General features: G+C 39.3%; 2 protein-coding genes across 4 annotated transcripts in view; both read left to right on the forward strand.

The window, feature by feature from the left end:
- The first annotated feature begins 7,091 nt into the window (after positions 1-7,091).
- Positions 7,092-11,670, forward strand: commd2 (COMM domain containing 2). The gene is made up of 6 exons (XM_031740578.2): positions 7,092-7,267; positions 9,177-9,254; positions 9,820-9,902; positions 10,171-10,245; positions 10,418-10,516; positions 11,230-11,670. The coding sequence occupies exons 1-6, from the start codon at positions 7,201-7,203 to the stop codon at positions 11,434-11,436; spliced, it is 609 nt and encodes a 202-aa protein (XP_031596438.1). The 5' UTR covers positions 7,092-7,200; the 3' UTR covers positions 11,437-11,670.
- A 372-nt stretch (positions 11,671-12,042) lies between these two features.
- The window catches only part of trappc8 (trafficking protein particle complex 8), a 33,711-nt gene continuing 24,330 nt past the window's right edge, over positions 12,043-21,423 (forward strand). The window contains exons 1-11 of one of the 3 annotated variants that reach the window (XM_031740530.2): positions 12,043-12,359; positions 13,501-13,710; positions 14,065-14,148; positions 15,490-15,579; positions 15,808-15,982; positions 16,189-16,342; positions 16,669-16,765; positions 17,332-17,591; positions 17,873-17,988; positions 18,090-18,240; positions 20,522-20,622. In XM_031740530.2, coding sequence (XP_031596390.1) covers positions 12,203-12,359; positions 13,501-13,710; positions 14,065-14,148; positions 15,490-15,579; positions 15,808-15,982; positions 16,189-16,342; positions 16,669-16,765; positions 17,332-17,591; positions 17,873-17,988; positions 18,090-18,240; positions 20,522-20,622 — 1,595 coding nt within the window. In that variant the 5' untranslated portion in view covers positions 12,043-12,202. The remainder of the gene's footprint in view (positions 12,360-13,500; positions 13,711-14,064; positions 14,149-15,489; positions 15,580-15,807; positions 15,983-16,188; positions 16,343-16,668; positions 16,766-17,331; positions 17,592-17,872; positions 17,989-18,089; positions 18,241-20,521; positions 20,623-21,423) is intronic. The other 2 variants (XM_031740531.2, XM_031740534.2) reach the window with 2 other exon arrangements.

Genomic DNA, 21,423 nt, shown 5'->3' on the forward strand with positions numbered 1-21,423 from the left:
ACTAATAAAATTAAGCTTCCAAAAATGTCAACGCTTTCACACCAGGGATTAAGATTAATTTGTTCATTCATGAGAAACGTGACCAGTTAAGAAAGCCATTTGGTGCGAGACACCTTTATCAAAATCCATCATTTGTGTAGTAGTTATCACAAAGGAATTGTAATATTTACTAGGGAAATGAGGATCTGGCACAGGTTTGTCATGTATCAGGTACCAGAGTCACTATAAGTCTAGCTGCCATACAGATTCTGCATAAGTAATTTGTTACTGAAGTAGTTAGTTCTACTTCTACAAGTTATTTTTGATAAAATCAGGACTAGGGAAGGGTAGTTGAAACTCTCAGCAAAGGAGTGCCTTGAGTGACTGATACACACTGTTTGTGATGTTTGGTGAGTCATGTCAATGTTTATCATGCGTAAAAATGATTAGAAATGTCGCACCAATACTCACTTTAAGTAAAAACAAAAAAACAAAACAAAACAAAAAACTCTTTAAACAGGTGTGTGTGTTCCATTGCTGATACCTCACTGGTGACCAGGAGTCTCACTCTGCGCATAACTTAGTTGGAGCTGGACATGCTCTTGTTGATGAAGGGCACTTTTTAACCCTTTTACTTTTCATTCCAATGAAGCTGTAGGTGGAAAGGGAAGAGTACATCATACACCCTTGTTGTTTCAGACTTGACACTAAGACAAAAGTAAACAAATACAGAGACAGAGACCAGAAACAAACAAGGAGACAAAACTGACTAAATAAAGGAATGCAGGGAGGACACACAGAGACTAAACATGAGAAGGAGAACTGACAAAATTAAACAAGGAACTAAGAACTAGAAATGATTATCTATAGTCTGATTTCTCAGACTTTTTAGACTTTTTTTAGTGCTCAGCACAGATAAAATAATTATTGCACGTGATTTTAACATCCATGTAGATACATACATATAGGCGAGCCTCCGAAACCTTATCACATGGTTGATTATGTCTAGTTATGTGTCTGCATACTTATCTTCAGTGTGTGGCTTTTATTCAAACTGTGAAGCACTTTGTATCCCAGTGATTTGAAAAGTGCTATACAAATAAATGTATCATTAATATAAGTATTTTATTTTTTGTCAGCAACATGTCAGCAATCACCAAGCAATGCTTTTTACCTGCACATGGTATTAGTTCAATGAAATACATTTGTGGTTGATCAAGCAGCTTTTCTTTGATGGATGAGCTACCCGTAGAGTTTTAATACTTGTGCCCGTATTGTTAGTTGCACAAACCTTACTAGATTTGTGAAACCTTTGAGAGTAAATTTGGAATCCTGACCTCTTTTCCTCTATGGAGCCGCACTTGTATTTAAGACAGTATTTAAGACCAGCACTGACTACTACTCTTCGCCAGATCGTCTGCTACCCAGCATCAGTTCTCGGCTCACTCATGTTTTGGAATAGCTTTTGTATTGTTACTTACTTTGTTCTATCTCATCTCCAGTCAGTCCCACAGATCGCCCTCACCTGTCGCTTGCAGCAATCCACAGCCTGGCCGCTAGTCTTCTCTCAAATACCTACACCACATCAGCTCGAGCACAGACTCCATTTTCACTCTCACCTGCCTGCTTCTCTGCTAACTCACCTGGACTTCTGGAATGGGATCACCTCCAACTCACCCGGACCTGCTCAGTCTTGCCTTTCCCCATTCACACACCTCCACCTGCAAACAAGTAAGCTGCAAGAAAAACTCACTGGAACAATATCAGCAAAACCTCAGTTTGGCATCGCTGTGACTCTCCTTTCTGACCTCCAGCTTGTCATTCTCATTGTCACGTCAGCTCCATGTACTCACTCCTGGAGCCCTGTAACATAATCATGTTCATAATGTCCAAGTTTATAAAATTATCTCTTGACATTTCATTTGTTTTAGTGCTCAGGTTCCACACCTATTGTTACCTGCACTGTTGTATATAGCTCTTTCACTCATGCCCCTGTAAACGGTCCCTGCACCTTTCACTCGTGTTCAATTGTTTAATGTCAAGTTTCACGTCATTGTAAAAAAAAATCATTCACATCACTTTCCGGGCTTCTGTGTGTTGAATCTGCATTTTGAGTTCACTCAGCCTGTCGACCACACCGGCTGTGACACAGTCTTCACTCCATGTCAGTTCAGCCTCATAGAAGATCACCATTGTAAGATAAGACGACAGATAAGATAACTCTTTATTGTCATACCTAGTACAATAGTACAACGAAATTGGAAACTGTCCCTTGTCTGCACTAAGCACAACTAAACACAGCTTAGCACAGTAATGTTAAAGCTGATTTTTTTAAGTGCAAGAAAGGTATGAGCAAAAAAAAGGAATTACTTAATAAAATAAATAAATAAGAAAAAAAAAAGTCCAGGGAGGTAGCCAATCAGGTCAGCTGTTAGCATTGCTTAGGGCTATTGCCCTATTGTAAAAGCTGTCCTTGAGTCTGTTTGTCTGCAGAAGCAGCAACCTGAATCTCCTGCCAAACGATAGCAGTTTAAACACCCGGAGCTCTGGGTGTGTGTAATCCCGTAGTATGGTGCGCGCCCTCCTGAGACAGCACGTGTTGTACAGGCCCTTTAGGGAGGGAAGAGGATGTCCAATGGTTTTTTGGGCCATATTAATGACCCTTTGAAGTGCCTTTTTGTGTGCCATGGTACAGCTAGAGAACCACACACACAGATGCAGTCAGCACACTTTTAATGGAGCAACAGTAGAAGACAATCAGCAGCTCCTTCTTCAGGTCCATTTTTCTGAGGATTCTCAGAAAATGGAGACGCTGTTGGGCCTTCTTTGCAACCGCTGAGTTGTTTGAGCTCCATTGGAGGTCTGTTTCTATGTGCACACCCAGGAACCTGAAGCTGGACACCCTTTCCACGCAGTCCCTGTTGATACTCATGGGCTGCAGCACGGGCTTCTTCCTTCTGAAGTCGACTACCAGCTCTTTTGTCTTGGTGGTCTTGAAGTCCAAGTTGTTGTCCACACACCAATCTGGCAGCCTATGAAGTTCAGCTCTGTATGCTGTCTGGTCTCCCTCAGAGATGAGCCCCACCACCGTGGTATCATCTGTGAACTTAATGACTGCATTGTCTGTGTGGGTACTGACAGAGTCATGTGTGTACAGAGTGTATAGTAGGGGACTCAGTACACAGATTTGTGAAGAGCCAGTGTTAAGGCTGAGGGCTGAGGAAAGATGAAGACCCACTCGAACTCTTTGTACACCGTCAGAGAGAAAGTCTCTGATCCAGCAGCAGGTCGTAGAAGGAAGTCCAATATCCAGCAGTTTTACTATTAGTCTGTCTGGGAGTATCGGAGTATCGATAAAGTCAACAAAGAGCAGCCTGGCGTAACACCCCTGTTGTTCCTGGTAGGAGATGGTGATGTGGAGCGTTGTAGCAATGGCGTCTTCGGTTGATCTGTTAGCTCTGTATGCGAACTGGAGCAGGTCGAGTGTGGATGGCAGGCAGGACATGATGTGGCATCGGACTAGTTTCTTGAAACACTTCAGTATAACAGGTGTGTGAGAGCAACTGGTTGGTAGTCGTTGGCAAGTCGTTGTGGGACAAGTCATGATGGAGAATACTGAAGATCTGCCAAAGGCTATGTGGTTTCTATTTAGACGTTCATACGCATGCATCTCAACTACCCCAAGCTCATGAAGAACACTTTGGCACCATATGCAGCGTTCAGTTCACAGTAAAAAAAAAAAAAAGTGTTGGGCCTCGAGTGAGGCTATGTGATTCCTTATTGATTGATGCAGGCACTGCGTTTGCAACTTTTTCTCACCCATTAGTCCTTCTCCATACACCTGTAGCTCCATTCGAAGTTTGGTAGATTGTTTTGTGGGTATCTTCTTGTATCTTCTAGTTGGGGCTCTGCTCATAACAGATCTTAAATTGTGAGAGGACATCGGTCTTGGTTACAGCCTTGGTCTTGATAGTTGTTTGTTCTATATAGCATAAATCACAAAGAAATAAAGAGTCGCTCTTGTTTTTTGTAAAATTGTCAACACACTATGTCAAATTGGATTCATGTTAGTGAAAACAGTTCCAGTAATCAACAGTAGTGAGTTTCATATGCAAGAGGGTTAGGGCCACTGGGGAAGAAAAGCGGGAACAGCACTATACCCTCCTTTTAACACTACACTGGAGGAGGGTCTTCTCCAAACTGGAGATGCCCAGAAAGCTCCAGAAGAAATGTGAGCCAAAATCAGACCCAAGGCCTCCCTAGACTGTTTTGACCAAACGCCTTAGTGTCCTGTTTAGGACACATAATAAAAAGCATTTACTGTCTGGGTGTGGTGCCCTTAGTTCATTTGGATTTTCTGAGTGAGCAGAGAGACACAGAAGCTGTTTTTTGTTTTTAAACTTGAACCTTAAACTGCTTAATACATTTAAGAAAATGCACTTTGAGCATATTTGTCTTCTCTCTCTTTCATACATGAACCCAACAGTCTACAAGTAAGTTACTCTTAGAACAGCGAAGGAGAGAAACTTTAATGAAAATTTATGGTCAGATATTTATTATGTATGTATTTACTTTGATCTTTAAGCACATTTTCTACAGTTTGTCAGCAGCTAAGAATGTGATGTTTTCATGGAAGCAGTAAATAATATATAGACATACTACAGCAGAACCGAAAAGAGATATTAAGAATTTGTATTTTGAAGTAATACAAAACATAATAAAAGAAATTAAATTAGAGAGAAGTTATGCATATGTGTCCAGTTTTAGCTGCAAATATTTCAGTTTCTTTTATCATTCCCACTTTTACATGATACAGTTGTGAGAACTCTTTGTTCCTCCTTCAAGGCCACCTGCAGACTCCCAGTCTGATACAGGACATACGCACACACATGCAACCATGTACACTGACAACAGACACACACGCACTCCCTACCCAACTCCACACGCCTTCAACTGCTTATCTCCTGCCAGGGTCAGAGGGAAAATCTGCGTGTCTCGCACTGGACTCTGGCTGCAGGACCGGATGTTGCCGTCTGCCCTTGGCCCACTCACTCCCCTCACCCACCATGTTTGCTTGTCATGTGTCCTCGATGGCATGATTGTGAATATTTATCCGCTTTATGTGCTGAGATGTTTTTTTTAGTGTCCTCAAACTGATCTCCTGGTTGGAGCACAGTCTGAGTATGGTCTTTTTTTCTCCTCTTGCATGTTGTGTATTTTTTCATTGTTTTTTTCCATCGCTACCTATTCTGACCTGTCTCCCTCATTGTGATGGTTTTGTAATGTATTTTTGGTTGGAATGGCTCCAATTTCACTGCAGGCAACTGCAGTGACAAATAAAAGCGCATCATCATCATCATCATCATCATCATCATGAGTTGTGCCGTTACAAAACAAAATGAACAGGTACATTGTTTACCATATCCAAAGCCGTTTTCACCAGATCCAAGCTCTCCAACTGCATGACAGAAACCTTCAGGTGCAACAAGAAGAATGATTACTAATCTATAATGATCTATAAAATATAATGAAACTGCTCTTTTAAGCTTTCTCTAATGCAACACGTGTTGTGTGAAAGTTTAGCAAATACATTTCTAAGTAAGGATTAAGACTGATTCATCCAGATTTTATTTTCTTATTAGTTCTGGGCTATAACTGAACATTGTTATAATACAAACATAGACACTACACAGTTCAGTGCAGTGGTCAAGGCCTGTGATAATTCAGTCATCTTTTTGTCATACCAAATTGTCATTCTCAGGTGTAGTTTCAATCTAACGCCTGAAAGAATTTCTTTTTTACTGACAGAAATTATGCTTTTTTATTTGTATGGTTGCATTTTTTCAACCATTAGCACTTGTTTTATCTCTATACCATAGATGACCCTTAAGGAATTTGTGACACCACAATAGCCATTGTTCATGATCTTTAACAGTGAGTCACTAATGTATGTCACAAGGCTGCATGAGCAATAAGTCTGTTTTAAAAGTTGAGTCATTCTTGTAACATACAGCTTAAATGGCTATGAGAGAATGTTTCTTGTAAAATTTTTCTATTGTGGTTTTGAGTATGTTAATCAAACTCTTAATCCATTCGAACAGGCCTGAAATCTATAACCTAATCCTTTACCTTTACTAGTTCTTCTGGGGTAAATGAAAGAAATGATTACATGTGGCTTGCATCTATGAAATTAAAGGTTATGATCAGTTAATTTAATTGACAAAATATATTATTTGACTTTACAGGATAAAACATAACCACAAGGTAAATAATGCATTGTAAGTGAGAATGTAAAAACCACGCAATCAGAATCCACACATGAGCTCATTAACATGGAAGAATGCCATTTATTTTTCATTTCAAAAATTCCTTTAAAGATAAACATTTAATAATTATGTGAACGGTGTCACACTTGCCGGCACTGTTCTGTTACATTAGTGCTGGGATTCTACAAATAAATGTAAAAGTAACAAAAGTTTGATGTGTGCTTCTCATAATTTTAGGAATCATATTTTGGAATCATATGATGAAGCAGCCTTGTATGGGACAGCTCACAGCATAAGTATGGCAATGAGAAGAGTTTAAAATAATACTGAAAATTAGGCTGGAGGATTAGGTGTTGCGATTAAGCCCGATAGTTTTGTCAAGACAGCTGAAAAAAAAAAAGCTTGGAGATGTAGCTAAAGTACTAAGACATGGAAGCCTGCTGATAGCCGTTAAAACGGAAGAGCAGAAAAATAAAGTATTAAATGCTGAGATTTTCTGCAAAAAGTGTACGAGAGAGAAAGGAAAATATTGCTCGAATTTAAACTGGTGCAGGGACTAATCACAGGTATCCCAGTAGATCTAGAAAAAAATCAGACAAAGTATTTCTGGCAGTGAGGTCAGGAGGACTAAAAGACTGTTGAGAACAGTCAAGAGGGGAAGAGTTGACACTGTGTCTGTAATGCTGGAATTTTAAGAACCAGTTCTTCTAGGTAGAGTTAAGACAGGGTCTATGCGTTTTCCAGTAAGACCGTTTTCCCTGCTCGTCTTTTTTTTTTTTTCTGTCCACACTCCACACCAGTTGGTGGCGGTAATGCACCATTTTGCTGTTTGACAACCGCCAATAAATAATACAAAAAGAAGAAAAAGACACCAAAGAAGAAATAAAACTGATCGTTTTCCGGATACATATGTCTGTTATTTGTCGGGGGTTTGAAGTGGAAACCTTTGGTCAGTATGCTGCTGGTTTTGTCTGAGGAACATAAAGAACATCTCTCGTTCCTGCCGCAGGTTGACGCCGCAGGTTAGTAACTAGCGTGAGGGAGGATAGGAGGTGCAGAGGATCAGGGCTCTATACTACTAAGCTCGTTCTGCATAACCAGGATATCCTTCTGTTATCTAGATACACTTAACCTGACATTGACGATCAGGATAAATGGTCACACGAAGTTGGTTACCAGCTCGCTGAGTTAACCCAGGGTTTTCCCTGCGCGTTTATATGAAAGGCGTGTTGTTGGCAGCATCAGGGTGGTCATGTGACTCTTCTACCACAGAAAATGATCCCTATGAGTTCCATCTGGTTCAGGTTCACTGGCATCGGCAGATTCGTAGTGTTCACCGAATGGTCGTCTCTGTCTGCCAGTGTCTCATCATGCAGTTTAACAACATTAAAGACCTCGGCAAAAAAAGGTCTCCATTTCCAGCTGGTGCACATGGTAAACACTGAGCAGCAGATCAGTCAGAAGCCATAAATTTAAGGAACCGGGCTGAAATAATCTCAATAATAATAATAATAATAATAATGATCTCAGTGCCATAAACTCATTTATTGAATAAACGTATAATAAAATATTACACTTACCACCTGGGATTAATTGTTTAAAGATGATTTGCTTTTCACAATAATCATGGACTGTCTGTGACCGATTAACCTGGGTGGGTTTCCTGAATATGTTCGCATCTTGAGAGGATGATATTCAGTCTTTTGAGCAAGAGAACTATATTACTAAGGTGCACAGCTACCTGTTCAATTGATGTGTGTCATTAAATCTATTTCTTTGAAATGCAAATTGTCCAAATCCTCATCAAAGCAACAGGTTTGCTTATAAAGTCAAATGAAGTTATCTCAGTGTCCATCGCTCCCTCCTTTTAAATCCCATTTGCCATTTATCCCAGGTCAGTCACTGTGAGGGTAAACAAAGCTCCAGCAGGTCTGTGCTGGGGAAACGAGCTACATTTGTTATTTTGTGCTGAATATTACAATGACATTATTGCGGGTTTCCTGAATTAGCAGCAGCTGTTGACAGCTGACTGCTGAACGGGATGTGTGCAGGTAAACTGATATACAAAATAATATACAAACACTCCTGTGACAATGCAAAGCACAGATTGTGCTTTAGTGGTTTTAGTAAGGTACAACAACTTGCAATTATAACATGTATTCCCCCCAGGAGAGCAGCTGTATTGCACTTGTCTATGTGCTTACATCAATTTAATAAAATGTTATAAATTTGTTGTAAAGTGGTTTGCTGCCAGAAAGCAAACAGAAAAAAAAATTGAGCAACAAAAAGAAATGATATAATTTTTTCAACGTTTGTTCATCAGGGACACACAAAGACATTACACAGTGTAAAAAAACACTTTAGACCTTCCTACTGTCTGCACACAGGGGTCTGAGGGATATTCCAAGAATGGTGACGCTATTTCCTGATTGGTCACTAGGCAGTGATTTCATATTTGTTGATCTCTATTTGGTGAACTAAACCTGCTCTGAAGCAGGTTATGTTCACAGAATAAGTTACCATGGCGATTTACTCTAGTATCTCTGTCTGCATGGGTACGCTCCAGGTACACCAGCCAAGTCCAAAGTTTCCCTATGACAGACTGGTTGTCTGTTGCTCTGTGTTAGTCTTGTGATGTGTGTGACCTGTCTCTTGCTCCCTCGTGACCCTGAGTTGGATAAGTGGCAGAGAATGGATGCATGGAATCTTAACAGAGTAATCCTCAGTGGTCGAATGGAACTAAGAACATTTAAGTTCTGTAATTAAATACAAATTCTGTCTACGTGGAGTATCTCCATTTGATTCAGTCTAACACTTTTACTTCAGTAAATCACAAAGCAAACGTTGTACTGTTTATCACACACAGTTGGTTCTGAGTTATCTATATATCATTCGTGATAATGATGCATTTATGTTTTTTAACTTCCTCAGTGGTGGGAGAGTTTGGACGCATTGCGCTGGAGTTTCTAAGAAGAGGAGCTAGTCCAAAGGTCTATGAGGGAGCAGCTAGTAAGACTCTTCATCTTTTAGTGCTTCTTTTCAAGCATATGTGACTTCTGTGGCTCATTAGTGTATAGTATTTGTTTATAAGGTTTGTTTTACTGCAGCAATCTCACACTGCCTTTTCTGAAATTCATATTAAATTGTTACATTATTTCGTATACCTTTTTAAGTTAGTACAACAATGATGCTAATATTGTTTCAAATATTTAGTCTGCCTTTTAGTCCATTTAAGGATTAAAATCTAATGTAATGAGTTTGAGTGATGAGTTTCCCTATTCTTGGTTACATGAATAGGGAAACATTGCTGGTTTCGAATATAGGTCCCTTCATTAGGAAATTGAAGGACAGATCATAGAGTCTTTAAAATGGTACAAGTCTGCTCTGGTGCTGGGATAATACAGTTGTAGTTTACGTGTTGTCTAACCAGTTTATTATAAGGTAATAAGAGTTGAATTTCATTACTGTGACTGCTAAAGAGAACTGGACTTTGTTACAGCGTTGATACATAAAATAATTACTTGTGCACTACCTCTTTTAAGTAAGTTTATGATTCATGCCGTTATGGTTGCAGGGAAACTCTGTGTTCCTGTAGAAATGGTACAGCATGGAGTGGAAGGCCTGATGTTCCTGATGACAGAGAGCTCCAAACACATGGTGAGGAATACTTACTGCTCACACATTGGATCAGTGAACATAGATGAATGTGCAGTTTTGCCCTGAACGCTGTGATTATATGCTCTTTTTTTCCCCCATGACGTCCATGTCCCATATTTAGTGTGGCATTTTCTTGGTTTCTGCCCTGCATCATCATGAAATACTTAAACACGACAAATATTTCACCAGCTAAGACAAAAACTGTAAACAAATGTGAGCTCTCCCAAGAGTCACAGCTCTCTCGCTCTCTCTCTCCCTCTCTCTGTAGATATCTGAAGTGGATTTCCTTGATTCCGTGTTGGTTTTGGGCTTTAGCGAAGAGCTTAACCAGATGCTGTTACAGGTGGTTTTTAAACAGTTTTATTTAACTGACTTTATTTAAACAATGTGTACTTGATTTAAATACTGTATAGTCTAAGTTTTAGTTTTGTTTGTTGAAGTTTTGTTTAAGCGGTACATTGTTTATCTAAGCAGTGTGTCTGTCAGGATGTTGAATTGGTTATCTTTTGGTACAGCTCTACTTGCAGCACCACAGTCAGATTCGCAGCATCCTGAGTCATCTGCCGTCCAGTGTGCCTGCCTACCACAACCTGGAATGGAGACTTGATGTCCAGGTGTATTGTTTCTAGATCATTTTATTGTTTGACCATTGTGGGTACATAAAGTGGGAAATACAGGATAGTACTTATGTGCAATTGTTGCATATCACACTCAACTCTGCAGTCTTTTTTATTTGTATGCGTGATATTAATGTATTGGATGTTAAATGTTTCCTGAACTCATGGATCAAGACACTTGACTTACCTTGAAGGATAAAATTATATTGAAGGGTATACAAGGTATACTGTTTCCCCTGTTCCTCACACTAACATTGTCCAGTCTGGTTGTGTGTGTGTGCATGCGCGCGCACTAAAAGTTATAAAAATGCATATGTTAGTTTTTAAAAACTGGGAAATATTTTTTATATAAAGAATTTTATTTGTGTATATTTTATTTAGTTAAATTAGTTTCAAGCTAAACTGACAGAAGCTGTGTTCAGCAGATTATTGTAAACTGTAAATTATTGAGATAACCCTGCTGAATTGCTTTCCATCATCTGACCTTGTGATGTATGGTTTTATATCAGGTGATCATTATTAGGTGACACTGTAAGCTTACAGGTGTGTAATGCAGAACAGAGATTTGCACTGTAATCTGAGCTACATAGACTGGTTTATATTTCTGTCAGTAAGCAGTATTACTAATATTCAGTTTTCAACTATTTTCCCTTTCTTTGTCTGGCTCTTGCTATTATCTTACCGTGTTTTTTTTCTGCTTTTTCTGTCAGTTGGCCAGACGTTCAGCCCGCCAGCAGTTCATTCCTATGCTTACAATGCGTGTCCACCTAACCAGAAGTGACGGCCACAGTGACTTCAACTCCAGGATTCTTCAGACAGATCCCAGTACCCTTCTGCACCTCATCTCCACACTGGAGGCCGCTCTAGCTGCCATGAAAACCAGTCATGCTCGTCGCATATTACGGAACATCAAATAATCCCCCTGTACAATGTGTGCCTTCTCTCAATTGCAGCCTTTATACCTGGGAAACATTTAAGTAATGTCTGTATTGTGCAGGGCAGAATGTCACCTTTCTTTGGACCTGGATGTTAAGGCTATATTTTTTACTGGCAGAGGTTTTTTGTATGCCAAGTTGTGATGTATGGATTGTACAGAAAGTTACCACAGTGCTGGTGATACTGAATTAAAGTGTAATATACAGTTGAAACTTTATTTTTGTGGTTTGTGACGACCCCGCTAAGGCAGACTGGAATATTATATGGAAGACTGTCATGACACAAATAAGTCTTGAGAAACTGCAAATAGACAGTAGTCGAGCATTGGAAGAAAACTATGTGATGTGTTAATAAATTAATGTTTTTGTTCTGCAGGGTTGTAATGGTTTAATAAGTATATCGATGATTTGCTAACCGCATGATGGTACATAAATCATAGATAAAACTCGGGAAATTGGACCGTGTTCAACGTTTTTCTGCATCAAGTCTGGCTACCCGGCCAGAACTTCAGGCTCTGGAAGTTCTAGAGCAGGGTCTAGATCGCTACCGAACAAATGGAACGGAAAAGGAAGTGACGTATTCCAGCATCACCTGACTGTCGGCCCTTCACAGGAAGAAGGCTGGCGTATTCAACATGGCTGCGGTCTTCTGACATAGGAGTTGTCTAAAGTAATGCTATAGCCCGGCTTTCTTAATAGTACACTTGACTCCGTTCATTGTGTTAAATAGTTTTGACTCTGCTTCGACATGGCCCAGTGTGTCCAGTCTGTACAGGAGTTCGTTCAGGACTCGTTTGTCCCGATGGTGGCCGTCTTGTGCAGTGAAGAAGCTGAGAGAGTGACTCGCAAAAACAACCTAAATTTTGCGGAGCTGCTGAGGCCTTTCTGCAGACTTACGTCTGAAGGTATGAACAGCTATTCAAAGCACACCCTCCGTCCTGTTTTCAGCTTCGTAGCTGGTAAAAATGAGGAAAAGGTGCTTAGGAAAATAATGAGGAAAGATGTTTTGCTGCTCGCGGGGCTACGACTGTCGTTAGCTCCTCGCTAGTAGACGCTTAGCAGTTTGGCTCGTGATTAAGCAGCTATGCCGCCCTGCTTGTTGACATGCGAGTGCAAAGTGACCCGAGCTGGACAAATTAGCATTTGGTCTTCTAGGATAGCGTTTCAGTCAGCAACTGAACAGTTCTGTTGGCGGTGACTTATTAGACCCAGCACATAGTAAACAAGCTAACAGACTACTTGGAGCACGCAGCAATTGTGTTAATTGTCATGTTCAGTACAAGTAAAGCCAAGCGAAGATGCAGCTAAATGTGTTTAAGCTACATATTATAAGTTTTTTGACTTACATTAACATTCTTACTAATGTATAAACGAAATCTATAGGATATATACATTTTGTTTGATTTTCACACTTGGGTAACGTAAAATACGTAAAACTGTACGATAGCAGTTTAAATTGTATAGCTGAGTAAATATTAAAGATATGCCTCATTGAGTTTTTCACAGTCAACAATCAGTTACGTGCCATTACCAGGTTTGCTGTGTCTCTCAGCACAGTCTCAAGGGCAGGAGGAGATTCCAGGAGACAGGCAATTACCAGGGGAAGTTTTCTGCAGCAAAACAGTGGAAGAGAGATTCATGGAAACGTATAAGGCTGTCTTTGATATACCTTAGTAATCATTGCTGTAGTAATAACTTTTGATAAATTTTCACATTGCACTACTCTGAAATTAGTGCTTCCAAATTAATACATGTCACACAAAAATATAAAGCAACACTTTTTAATCTAAATTATAGCATCAGTTCAGGCAATCTTGTGGGATATCGATCTTGTCAGTTAAGCAGCAGACGAGCTATTGATTTCAATTCGGTATTTATTTAGTGCTATTGCTTTTTACCTGTTTGCTACGGTTGAGAGATTTTGCGCTGCATTCCATTTATGCATATTTCTTATAAAGGGGACACTTCTCCATCAGTGACATTTTTATGTATATTTTCTGGTACTGTTTGATTGCCATGCTGTGAATTACTCTTTTTTTCCTTTAGGTCACATCCGAGATCCCAACAATCAACTGCAGGTTGTGAAAAACCTGCGTATCTGTGTCAACAATTTAGTGACAAGTCCAACAACAACATCTACATCTCCGAGCCCTGCTCAGCGTCAGCTACTCAGTGATGTGGTGTTATCCTGCCAGCCCCAAGAAAGTGCTGTGACTAATGTGGTTATGGCAGGAGATTATGAGCTCAATTTCAGTGGTAAGGACTAGTACTTAATTGGAAGGTGCTGATAAAATGTTAACAATACAAAAATATATTTAATCATTATTATTGTAATCAACTATAATTGGCTGGATAGTCAGTTAAGGACAATAAGTAATCAATTTCAAATTTTTCAATTTTTGATATTTCTTATGAGCTTAGATGCAGTGTTGTGTGTGTAACTGTTCAGGTTATGGTAGTTGGCTTTTATGATTAGAAATAACTGTAGATGTGTCTCAGAGCTCACTTCTCTTAGGTGTCGTTCATATGTCGACTTTACAGCTCAGTAATGAAAAAAGTACATCAAAGCGTAACTGTACTCTATGCTTACTCTGTGCTTCAACCTACTAGATGACTGTGTTAAAGCTAGCACCCCCTGGTACAGTGTCTGGAGAGAAACACTGTTGGAAATCAAAACCTCCAAGTACAGCTCAGGTATCACTATCTGCTAGCCCATGTGTGGATCGCTATAGATCTATAAGATGTGTCACACCTGTTTTGGTCCTTACCTTCCAGTTCCCTGCAGTGTTAATTTTGACAGAACATTTTTACTTAGTTTTAGTCATAGTCTTTTAACTAAAATGTAATTTAGTTTTAGTTGTAATTTAGGCATCTACATTTGTGTAGTTTTAGTCTAGTTTTAGTTGACAAAAAACTGATTAAGTTAAACAAAATTTAAAGTATAAAATCTTCTTGTTTTTTACTAGTGAGAGTTGCTCTAAATTATTTACAAAGATTATTATTTTCTTTGACAACAAATGTGTGTTCATGTGTCTACTGATTTTTTTTTTTTCTCCCAAGTATTCACAATTGTTCACAAGAAATGGGAGATAGCTGAAGTAAAAGAGTTGCGGAGCACCGCCTCATACCGTTTGTCCAGGGCAGATTAAACTCGAGAATGAAAACTGATAACATGGCTACAAAAAAATCTCAGATGAGTTTTAATCTCAGTTACTTTGACCTCAGGGCCATTTGAGAAAGAAGTCACGGAGGATTTTTGAAATAATATAGGTGTGTCTGCTAGGAGCCTGAGGGTACCACTGGATGAAGCCAGTTATTTTATACATACATTAAGAATGCCAGGATTATAAAACTGTATCAATGACTAGTTATTTTAGACATTATGCCAGATGAAAAAACAATACAGCAAAAAACTTACATGTACTACTTAATCACACTCATCACATAAGTGTAAAAGTAGAATTTGTGGTTAGTTACATTTTCAGATGAGGAAGTGTAGACTTTTTTTCTAGAGCAAACAGTGAGTGAATTAAGGATATTTTGGTCAAACGCATATTTGATGGCCTAATTTGAGTGAATTTGTAACCGTTTCCGAGTAAGTATAATTATTGTTATTTACATTTGAGCCCTGTGTAAATGATCTTTTAAAGTATGTGAGCTGTGAAGGTCATCTAGTACTCATGACTGAAATGTCACCTCACATGATGGTTTTACTGGTACATGTGGTAAAGGAATGGCATGTTCCCCATTGGAGTTGTGTGATTAATCCACTGTTAATCCGGTGCTCTCTGTGTGCATCATCAAAACACCAGATGAAGGCATAAATTGTTCCAGCGATTCTTAAGGCCAAGGCTCATTGAAGCTGCTGTGTTGACAAGACATTTTATCTTTAGTTTATCATCCATATTTTTAAACAAAAACATTCAAAAGTGGTTATCTTTTAATCTACATGTAGTATTAGAAACTACCTCATTTTTCTGGCTTTTTTTTTTTTTTTTAAGTCTTTTTTCTATTTTGCCTTTTTTCTATTTCTAGTAACCACGCCCTGGTTTGAAGCCTACAGGGAGAACTTCCTGCAGTCAATGCCTGCCTCTGACCACGAGTTCCTCAATCATTACCTTGCTTGTATCCTTTTAACAGCACACAGATCTGACCAGTGGTCAATATTCTGTCGTCAGCTCTTTTTTTTTTTTTAACAGAAGAGCTGACAAAATGGAATTTAGAATCTTTAAAAATTTTAAGACAAGTTTTTTTTCTCCTTTGTATGCTTATGCGTTCTGTTATCGTAGTATTAATAGTAGTATCCTTACATGTAGTCTATTTATTGTTGTATCCTTCACATGGTTCTGGCAGGCCTGCTAGTGGTATCATCCACTGAGGCAGTCCCTGTGGAGCAGTTCCTCAAGCTTTCTCAGGAGCAGCACAGAATTCAGCACAGTGGAGAATACACTAATCCCAAGTGGTTTATTCCTAACACACTCAAGTACTATGTCTTGCTACATGACATGTGTGAAGGGGATGAACAAAGGTACCAAAAGAAACACACAGTTCCTTTAAAATTCATCCACCACATTTTGATAATCTTTCATAGTGAAACTACTCCAGAACTAACAATGTCAAATGTTTAAAAATAAATCAACTATATGTAATAACTTTAAATAACTGTTGAATTCATTATGCTCTAGTAAGTGTAAGCTGTTTTGTCCTCAAGCAGTATTCTCCCTTTATCTCCAGGGCAGATTTGGTTTATGAGGATATGAAACAGAGGTATGGGTCTCAGGGCTGCTATCTGTTGAAAATGAACTCCCGTACCTTCTCAGCTAATGTAGATGAACAAATTCCAGATCCCTGGAGTCAATACTTGCACAAGAATAATCTTCATAACCAGGTAAACATTGCAAACTCCTCCACGTGCACTGGCTGTTTTATATATTCCTGCAACAAGTAGTGCCGGTGGACACGATTCTGCAGTATGAAAAGTTTGTTGATGGCAGGGGAAAGTTTGTTGGGTAGACTACAAACCAAAGGAATCCAGTAAAAGCACAAGTTTTATGTGTGTGTTTCTCAGTTCACCTTGAGGGGTAGTTGTGACTGAATTGTGGTCAGCCCAATCATTACTAGTACTTTGAACTGTTGCAGTTGCCTGATTGTTCAGTTTTGTTCTCTTTTTCCAAAGATTTTACTTTGGTTTATATAGTGAACCTGTTTTTGCAGGATGTGTTTGATGATCCAGCTCCAACTGTGAACAGTGCTGCTGTAGAGACCATTATTAGCAGACCTGAAGTAGACGGCAATTACTCAGCTGAGAAAGGTGAGTTAATTTAATGCTTCTTTTGTAAACCGACTTAGGGAGATTTTTGCTTCTCTGCTCTTCAGTTACAAATAATCTAAAGGTCACCATTTTTTCATTCAACTTGCTTGGCTATATTGCACTCATTGTGCATTTTATAAATGCGTCTTCCTTTTTGCAGCTCCATTGTACCGCTTTCCATGTTTTTTAGTTAGCACCATGTATTCACTGTGTTGGTCCTGACCAGGTTCTTTGCCAGTCATGCTAGTCTCGATGAGAACTAAACCCGTTTATATATTTTTGGTCTAACGTTATCAAAGACCATCCTGCCAGTATTCATCAGGCTTATTGTTGTCATCTTTGGTGGTTGAATCTTGTGATTTGGCACCAACAGCAAGGTTGAGCAGAAGGGCACCAAATTTGTTCGTAGAGGTTGACTATGTCGTATGTTTTATACTGTTTGAAACACCAATTTCCACATAATCATTGCACCAGTACTAGTTACTTTTCTGGGTGCATAAATGGTGGTACTATTTTATATTATGTAAGGTTATTGTTATGAGTTTATATTTTACACTATTTCCTAGCAGATGAGATGTCCAGTAGCTTGGAAAGGCATCCTCTCCAGCTGGACAGCAGCATGGCAAACCTGCACAACCTCAGTGCTGTACATGCGGACCTAAAGAAAGGTGCTAAAGATTCAAACAGCCCAGCCTGTGCTGCAGGTAGCCATGGGGCTTGTCTGACCCTGAACGACCATGATTACATAAGACAGTTTATCCAAGAATTCACCTTCAGAGGCCTACTGCCACACATAGAGAAAACCATCAGACAGCTGAATGATCAGGTACGACTCATTTCTTGACCCTCAACATATTGTTGTTTGTGATTGCAATGTAAAATTATACTAACTATATTAACTGTTTTAGAGAATGTAGTTTGTTGAGCATTATGCTGAAACAATATTTATCCTTTTTTTCATATTTATGCCCTGTAACTGTAAAATTAATCATAATGGCATAATTTGAGTTTATGGCTTGTGGGAGTACACTAGCCATTTCAGTCAATTCTATTGTTTCCCTGACTTCTCCCAGCACTTGGAAACATGATTTGCTTCCCTGTCCACAGCTAGTATCCAGGAAGGGCCTGAGTCGGTCTCTGTTCACTGCAACAAAGAAGTGGTTTGGTGGAGGAAAAGCTCCAGAGAAGAGCATCAGTGAACCAAAGAGCACATGTGGCCTTCTGTAAGCTCCATTGCAATGCACTTCATTCCCATAAATGAAGCCCATGCAACACCCTGTATATTGTATGCAGTGCCCTTGACCCTTCCCTTCTGTCATACCAGATATCCCCCAGAAGCCCCAGAACTGCAGATCAGGAAGATGGCTGACCTGTGCCTCCTGGTTCAGCACTATGACTTGGCTTACAGCTGTTATCATACTGCCAAGAAGGACTTCCTGTCAGACCAGGCCATGCTTTATGCTGCTGGGGCACTGGTGAGAGCACACATGTTGGTATACACCATGATCTGTCTGCAGACCATGAGGATATTAGAACAACTTCTTATGCCTTTTGTTGTAAAATCTCAGTTCAATTAAAACTTTACAGTGATGGAATATTCTGTTTTGTTAAGTGTTCTAGAGAGCAAAAAGAGTTGTATATATGACCCACAGTAAACAGGGAATAAATCAGAGTTTAGAATAGAGGAAGCTTTTGAACTCAGCATTACAATATTAAAAAGTAAATTCAAAGTACTAACAAGTTCTAGTACAAAGTAATACAAGTTCATAACATTTAGCATTATCTAAAGTCAGCCGTCAGACAAGAGAATTAACCTCATAATAGACTCTGGAAATGTAACATTATCAGTCTTTTAAAGTGACTACTAGCATTCAGTCACTCAAATTCAGACACTTTTACCTAATATATCCTATGTATCGCGAACAAAAACACAATAATGATAGAGAGTGTTACAGTACACATAAATACAGGATTTTCCATACAGAGGTCTAAACTGCTCTTGTTTTTAGTCTCTGTAAAGTAATTATAACATTCACATGCTGTTAAGATTATTAGGTGTACATATCTGAGATATTTGTACATTCTTCTTTTTCAAGATTATACTCACTACAGTGAGCTGACAGTAGTGTTGTATTACTTATTTAAATGGTAAATAGACTGATCCTTATATAGTGCTTTTCTACTCTCAAAGTACTCAAAGCACTCGAAGTAAAAGATTTTCAACTGTAACACAAAGAATATGCCGCTTATGTCTCAGTAGGTTGTCAGTCATCTAGGTCATGATAATCTAAGGAGCTTTGAAAGAAAGCAGGTGGACGTCTTTAAGTTTCTTGAAGACATCTCACCTCTCATTCAGTTATACAAACCAAATGGTGGAGAGTCCCAGGAATTAAACCCTGGTGCGTGTTGTCTCTCAAGAGCGTTGTCGACCCACTGTTGATCATGTGCCTCATGAGTCAAGTTGTGAAAAAAGGCATGTGGTTCATTACCAGCAGAGATTTTTGCGACGTCACTCACGCTGTCATGTGACCTGTTGAGATCACCTGACACAAGATATGAGTGAGGGTTGAGGCGCCTGGGAAGGGATCTCACTGTAGATGGCAGACTGTTGGTGTTGTAAGCCATACCCTCTGTTCAAAGATGGTCGTTTACAGTGGACGTGCTCACTCGTTTTCAAATCATCTTCAAGAGGAACACACATGTAAAGAAAGCTCATAAATCAAGTGGTTATCCCAACTGGGCCTTCATCAAATCAGCTTGGATGAACAGGAAAGAAGCTCAGAAACCAACTAGGGAGAAACAGAATAACAAACGGAGCACCGTTGTCAACCATTATCTAGCAGGTTTATCAGAGAAAATCAGGAGAACTTTCTCCAAGCATTACATCTAAGTGCACTTCAGTCCTCACAACACCCTCAGACAAAAATTGGTTCATCCCAAGGACAGAACTCCCAAACACAAACTTAACAACATAGTGTATGCTGTGCAGAGTGCTCAGACTTCGACAGGACAAAAATTAGCTGTACATCTAAAGGATTTCACTCTCTGAGTGGCTTACAATACCAGCTGTTTGCCACCTAGACTGAGATCCTTTCCCAGGCACCTCAACCCCACTCACATCTTGTGTCAGATGATATCAATGGGTCACATGATAGGGCAAGGCAAGATGTCTCAATGGTTTCACCCAAAGCCTCTGCTGATTGTGATCATGTCTTTTTTCAGACCTTGGCTCATGTGCCTCCAAAAGTTGATTCTGTTCATCTGAATGTAGCATTTTCAGTGGGAGTTTCGCCATTTGGAGCAGCTTATCATCAAGCATGTCTCTGTACATTGCTTCAGTCTGAGACTGAAGAAGTCACTTGGATGAGTGACTCCCACTCTCATTCTCCCACTGAAAATGCTACGTCCAGATGAACAGAATCAACTTTTTGGGATTTACTTTCCTGGATGAATGTGTATGCATCAAGACCTTGGCTCATGTGATGAGGAACATGATAAATAGTGGGTCAACGACCCTCATGAGTGACAGCTCCATCTAGGGTTTAATTAGATGGCACCATTTGGTTTGTAGAGTTGAAGAAGTGTCTTGGATGAGAGGTGAACGTCTTCAAGAAAGAAGTCCACTTGCTATTTTTCCAAGCTCCTTAGGACATGGTTCTGAATAACGATATTTATTTTCCTCACTTTTATTTTCTATTCTGTTCCTTGATACTATCGCTCTTTATCCTTGATCTATTCATTCTGATGATTTTGTAGGAAATGGCTGCAGTGTCAGCATTTCTGCAGGGTGGAGCCTCGAGACCTTATCCAGCACACTACATGGACACCGCAATACAGACGTACAGAGATGTCTGCAAGTATGACTGATGACTAACTAATGACATCATCTATTTATTTCTAGTGTTTTAATTTGTGTTTTAAAACTGCTACTACTGTGTAGTAATGTAAATTTTCTCCAGTCAAGTTGCAGAAATATCTGACAGATCAGTGGAAACTTTTTGAGATGAAAAATGAATTTAATCAGTTTTGGAATGAGGCCATAACATATCAAAATGTGGAAGAAGAAAATGGTTGTGAATACTCCTTAGAGACTGGATATTGTTTTGTTTTTGTGTGTTTTTTTTTTTTTTTTTTTTAAAGACTCCATTAATGAGAAACTTGTAAAATTACACTTTTCACTTGTTTTTCTTGTAAACAAAAGGATGGTGCATTTACTGAAGAGATTTTTTTGGGGAGAAATTTTTCATCACTCCAAGTGACTTCTTCAGTCTCAGCTGACTGCAGGTTTCCCCAATGTTATAAACAGTACATTTGCACAGTGACTGAAACTAGCACCACTGAATGAACAATGGGCTGTGATGTCAGTTTCATGATCATTTAATATGCAAGTTGTCATGACCAGCGACCAATGATCATTGATCAATGGCGTTGGGTACCATTCACAGACAGTTGGGGAATGGCTGCAATCACAGCATTGTAAGATGGTGAAAGATGCACCCTTAGGCCCCCTCCTCGATTCAGAGATGGTCTTTCCCTTTTCACATAAATGGCCTCCTTGACTCCGCGCTCACACCAGCGTTCCTGGTGTCTTCCAGAGAGCTGTAACATAATATAAGAACATTGTTTCATCTGCCTCCATAATGACATCTCTCACCTTC

Source organism: Oreochromis aureus, linkage group 17 (genome assembly GCF_013358895.1).
Source record: "Oreochromis aureus strain Israel breed Guangdong linkage group 17, ZZ_aureus, whole genome shotgun sequence".
NCBI classification, from domain to species: Eukaryota; Metazoa; Chordata; class Actinopteri; order Cichliformes; family Cichlidae; genus Oreochromis; species Oreochromis aureus.

Coding starts and splice junctions, on each gene's coding strand:
- commd2 (XM_031740578.2), top strand. CDS start 7,201: ATGCTGCTGGTTTTGTCTGAGGAACATAAAGAACATCTCTCGTTCCTG. Junction 7,268..9,176: donor GCCGCAGGTTGACGCCGCAG/GTTAGTAACTAG, acceptor TAACTTCCTCAG/TGGTGGGAGAGTTTGGACGC. Junction 10,246..10,417: donor TTAACCAGATGCTGTTACAG/GTGGTTTTTAAA, acceptor CTTTTGGTACAG/CTCTACTTGCAGCACCACAG.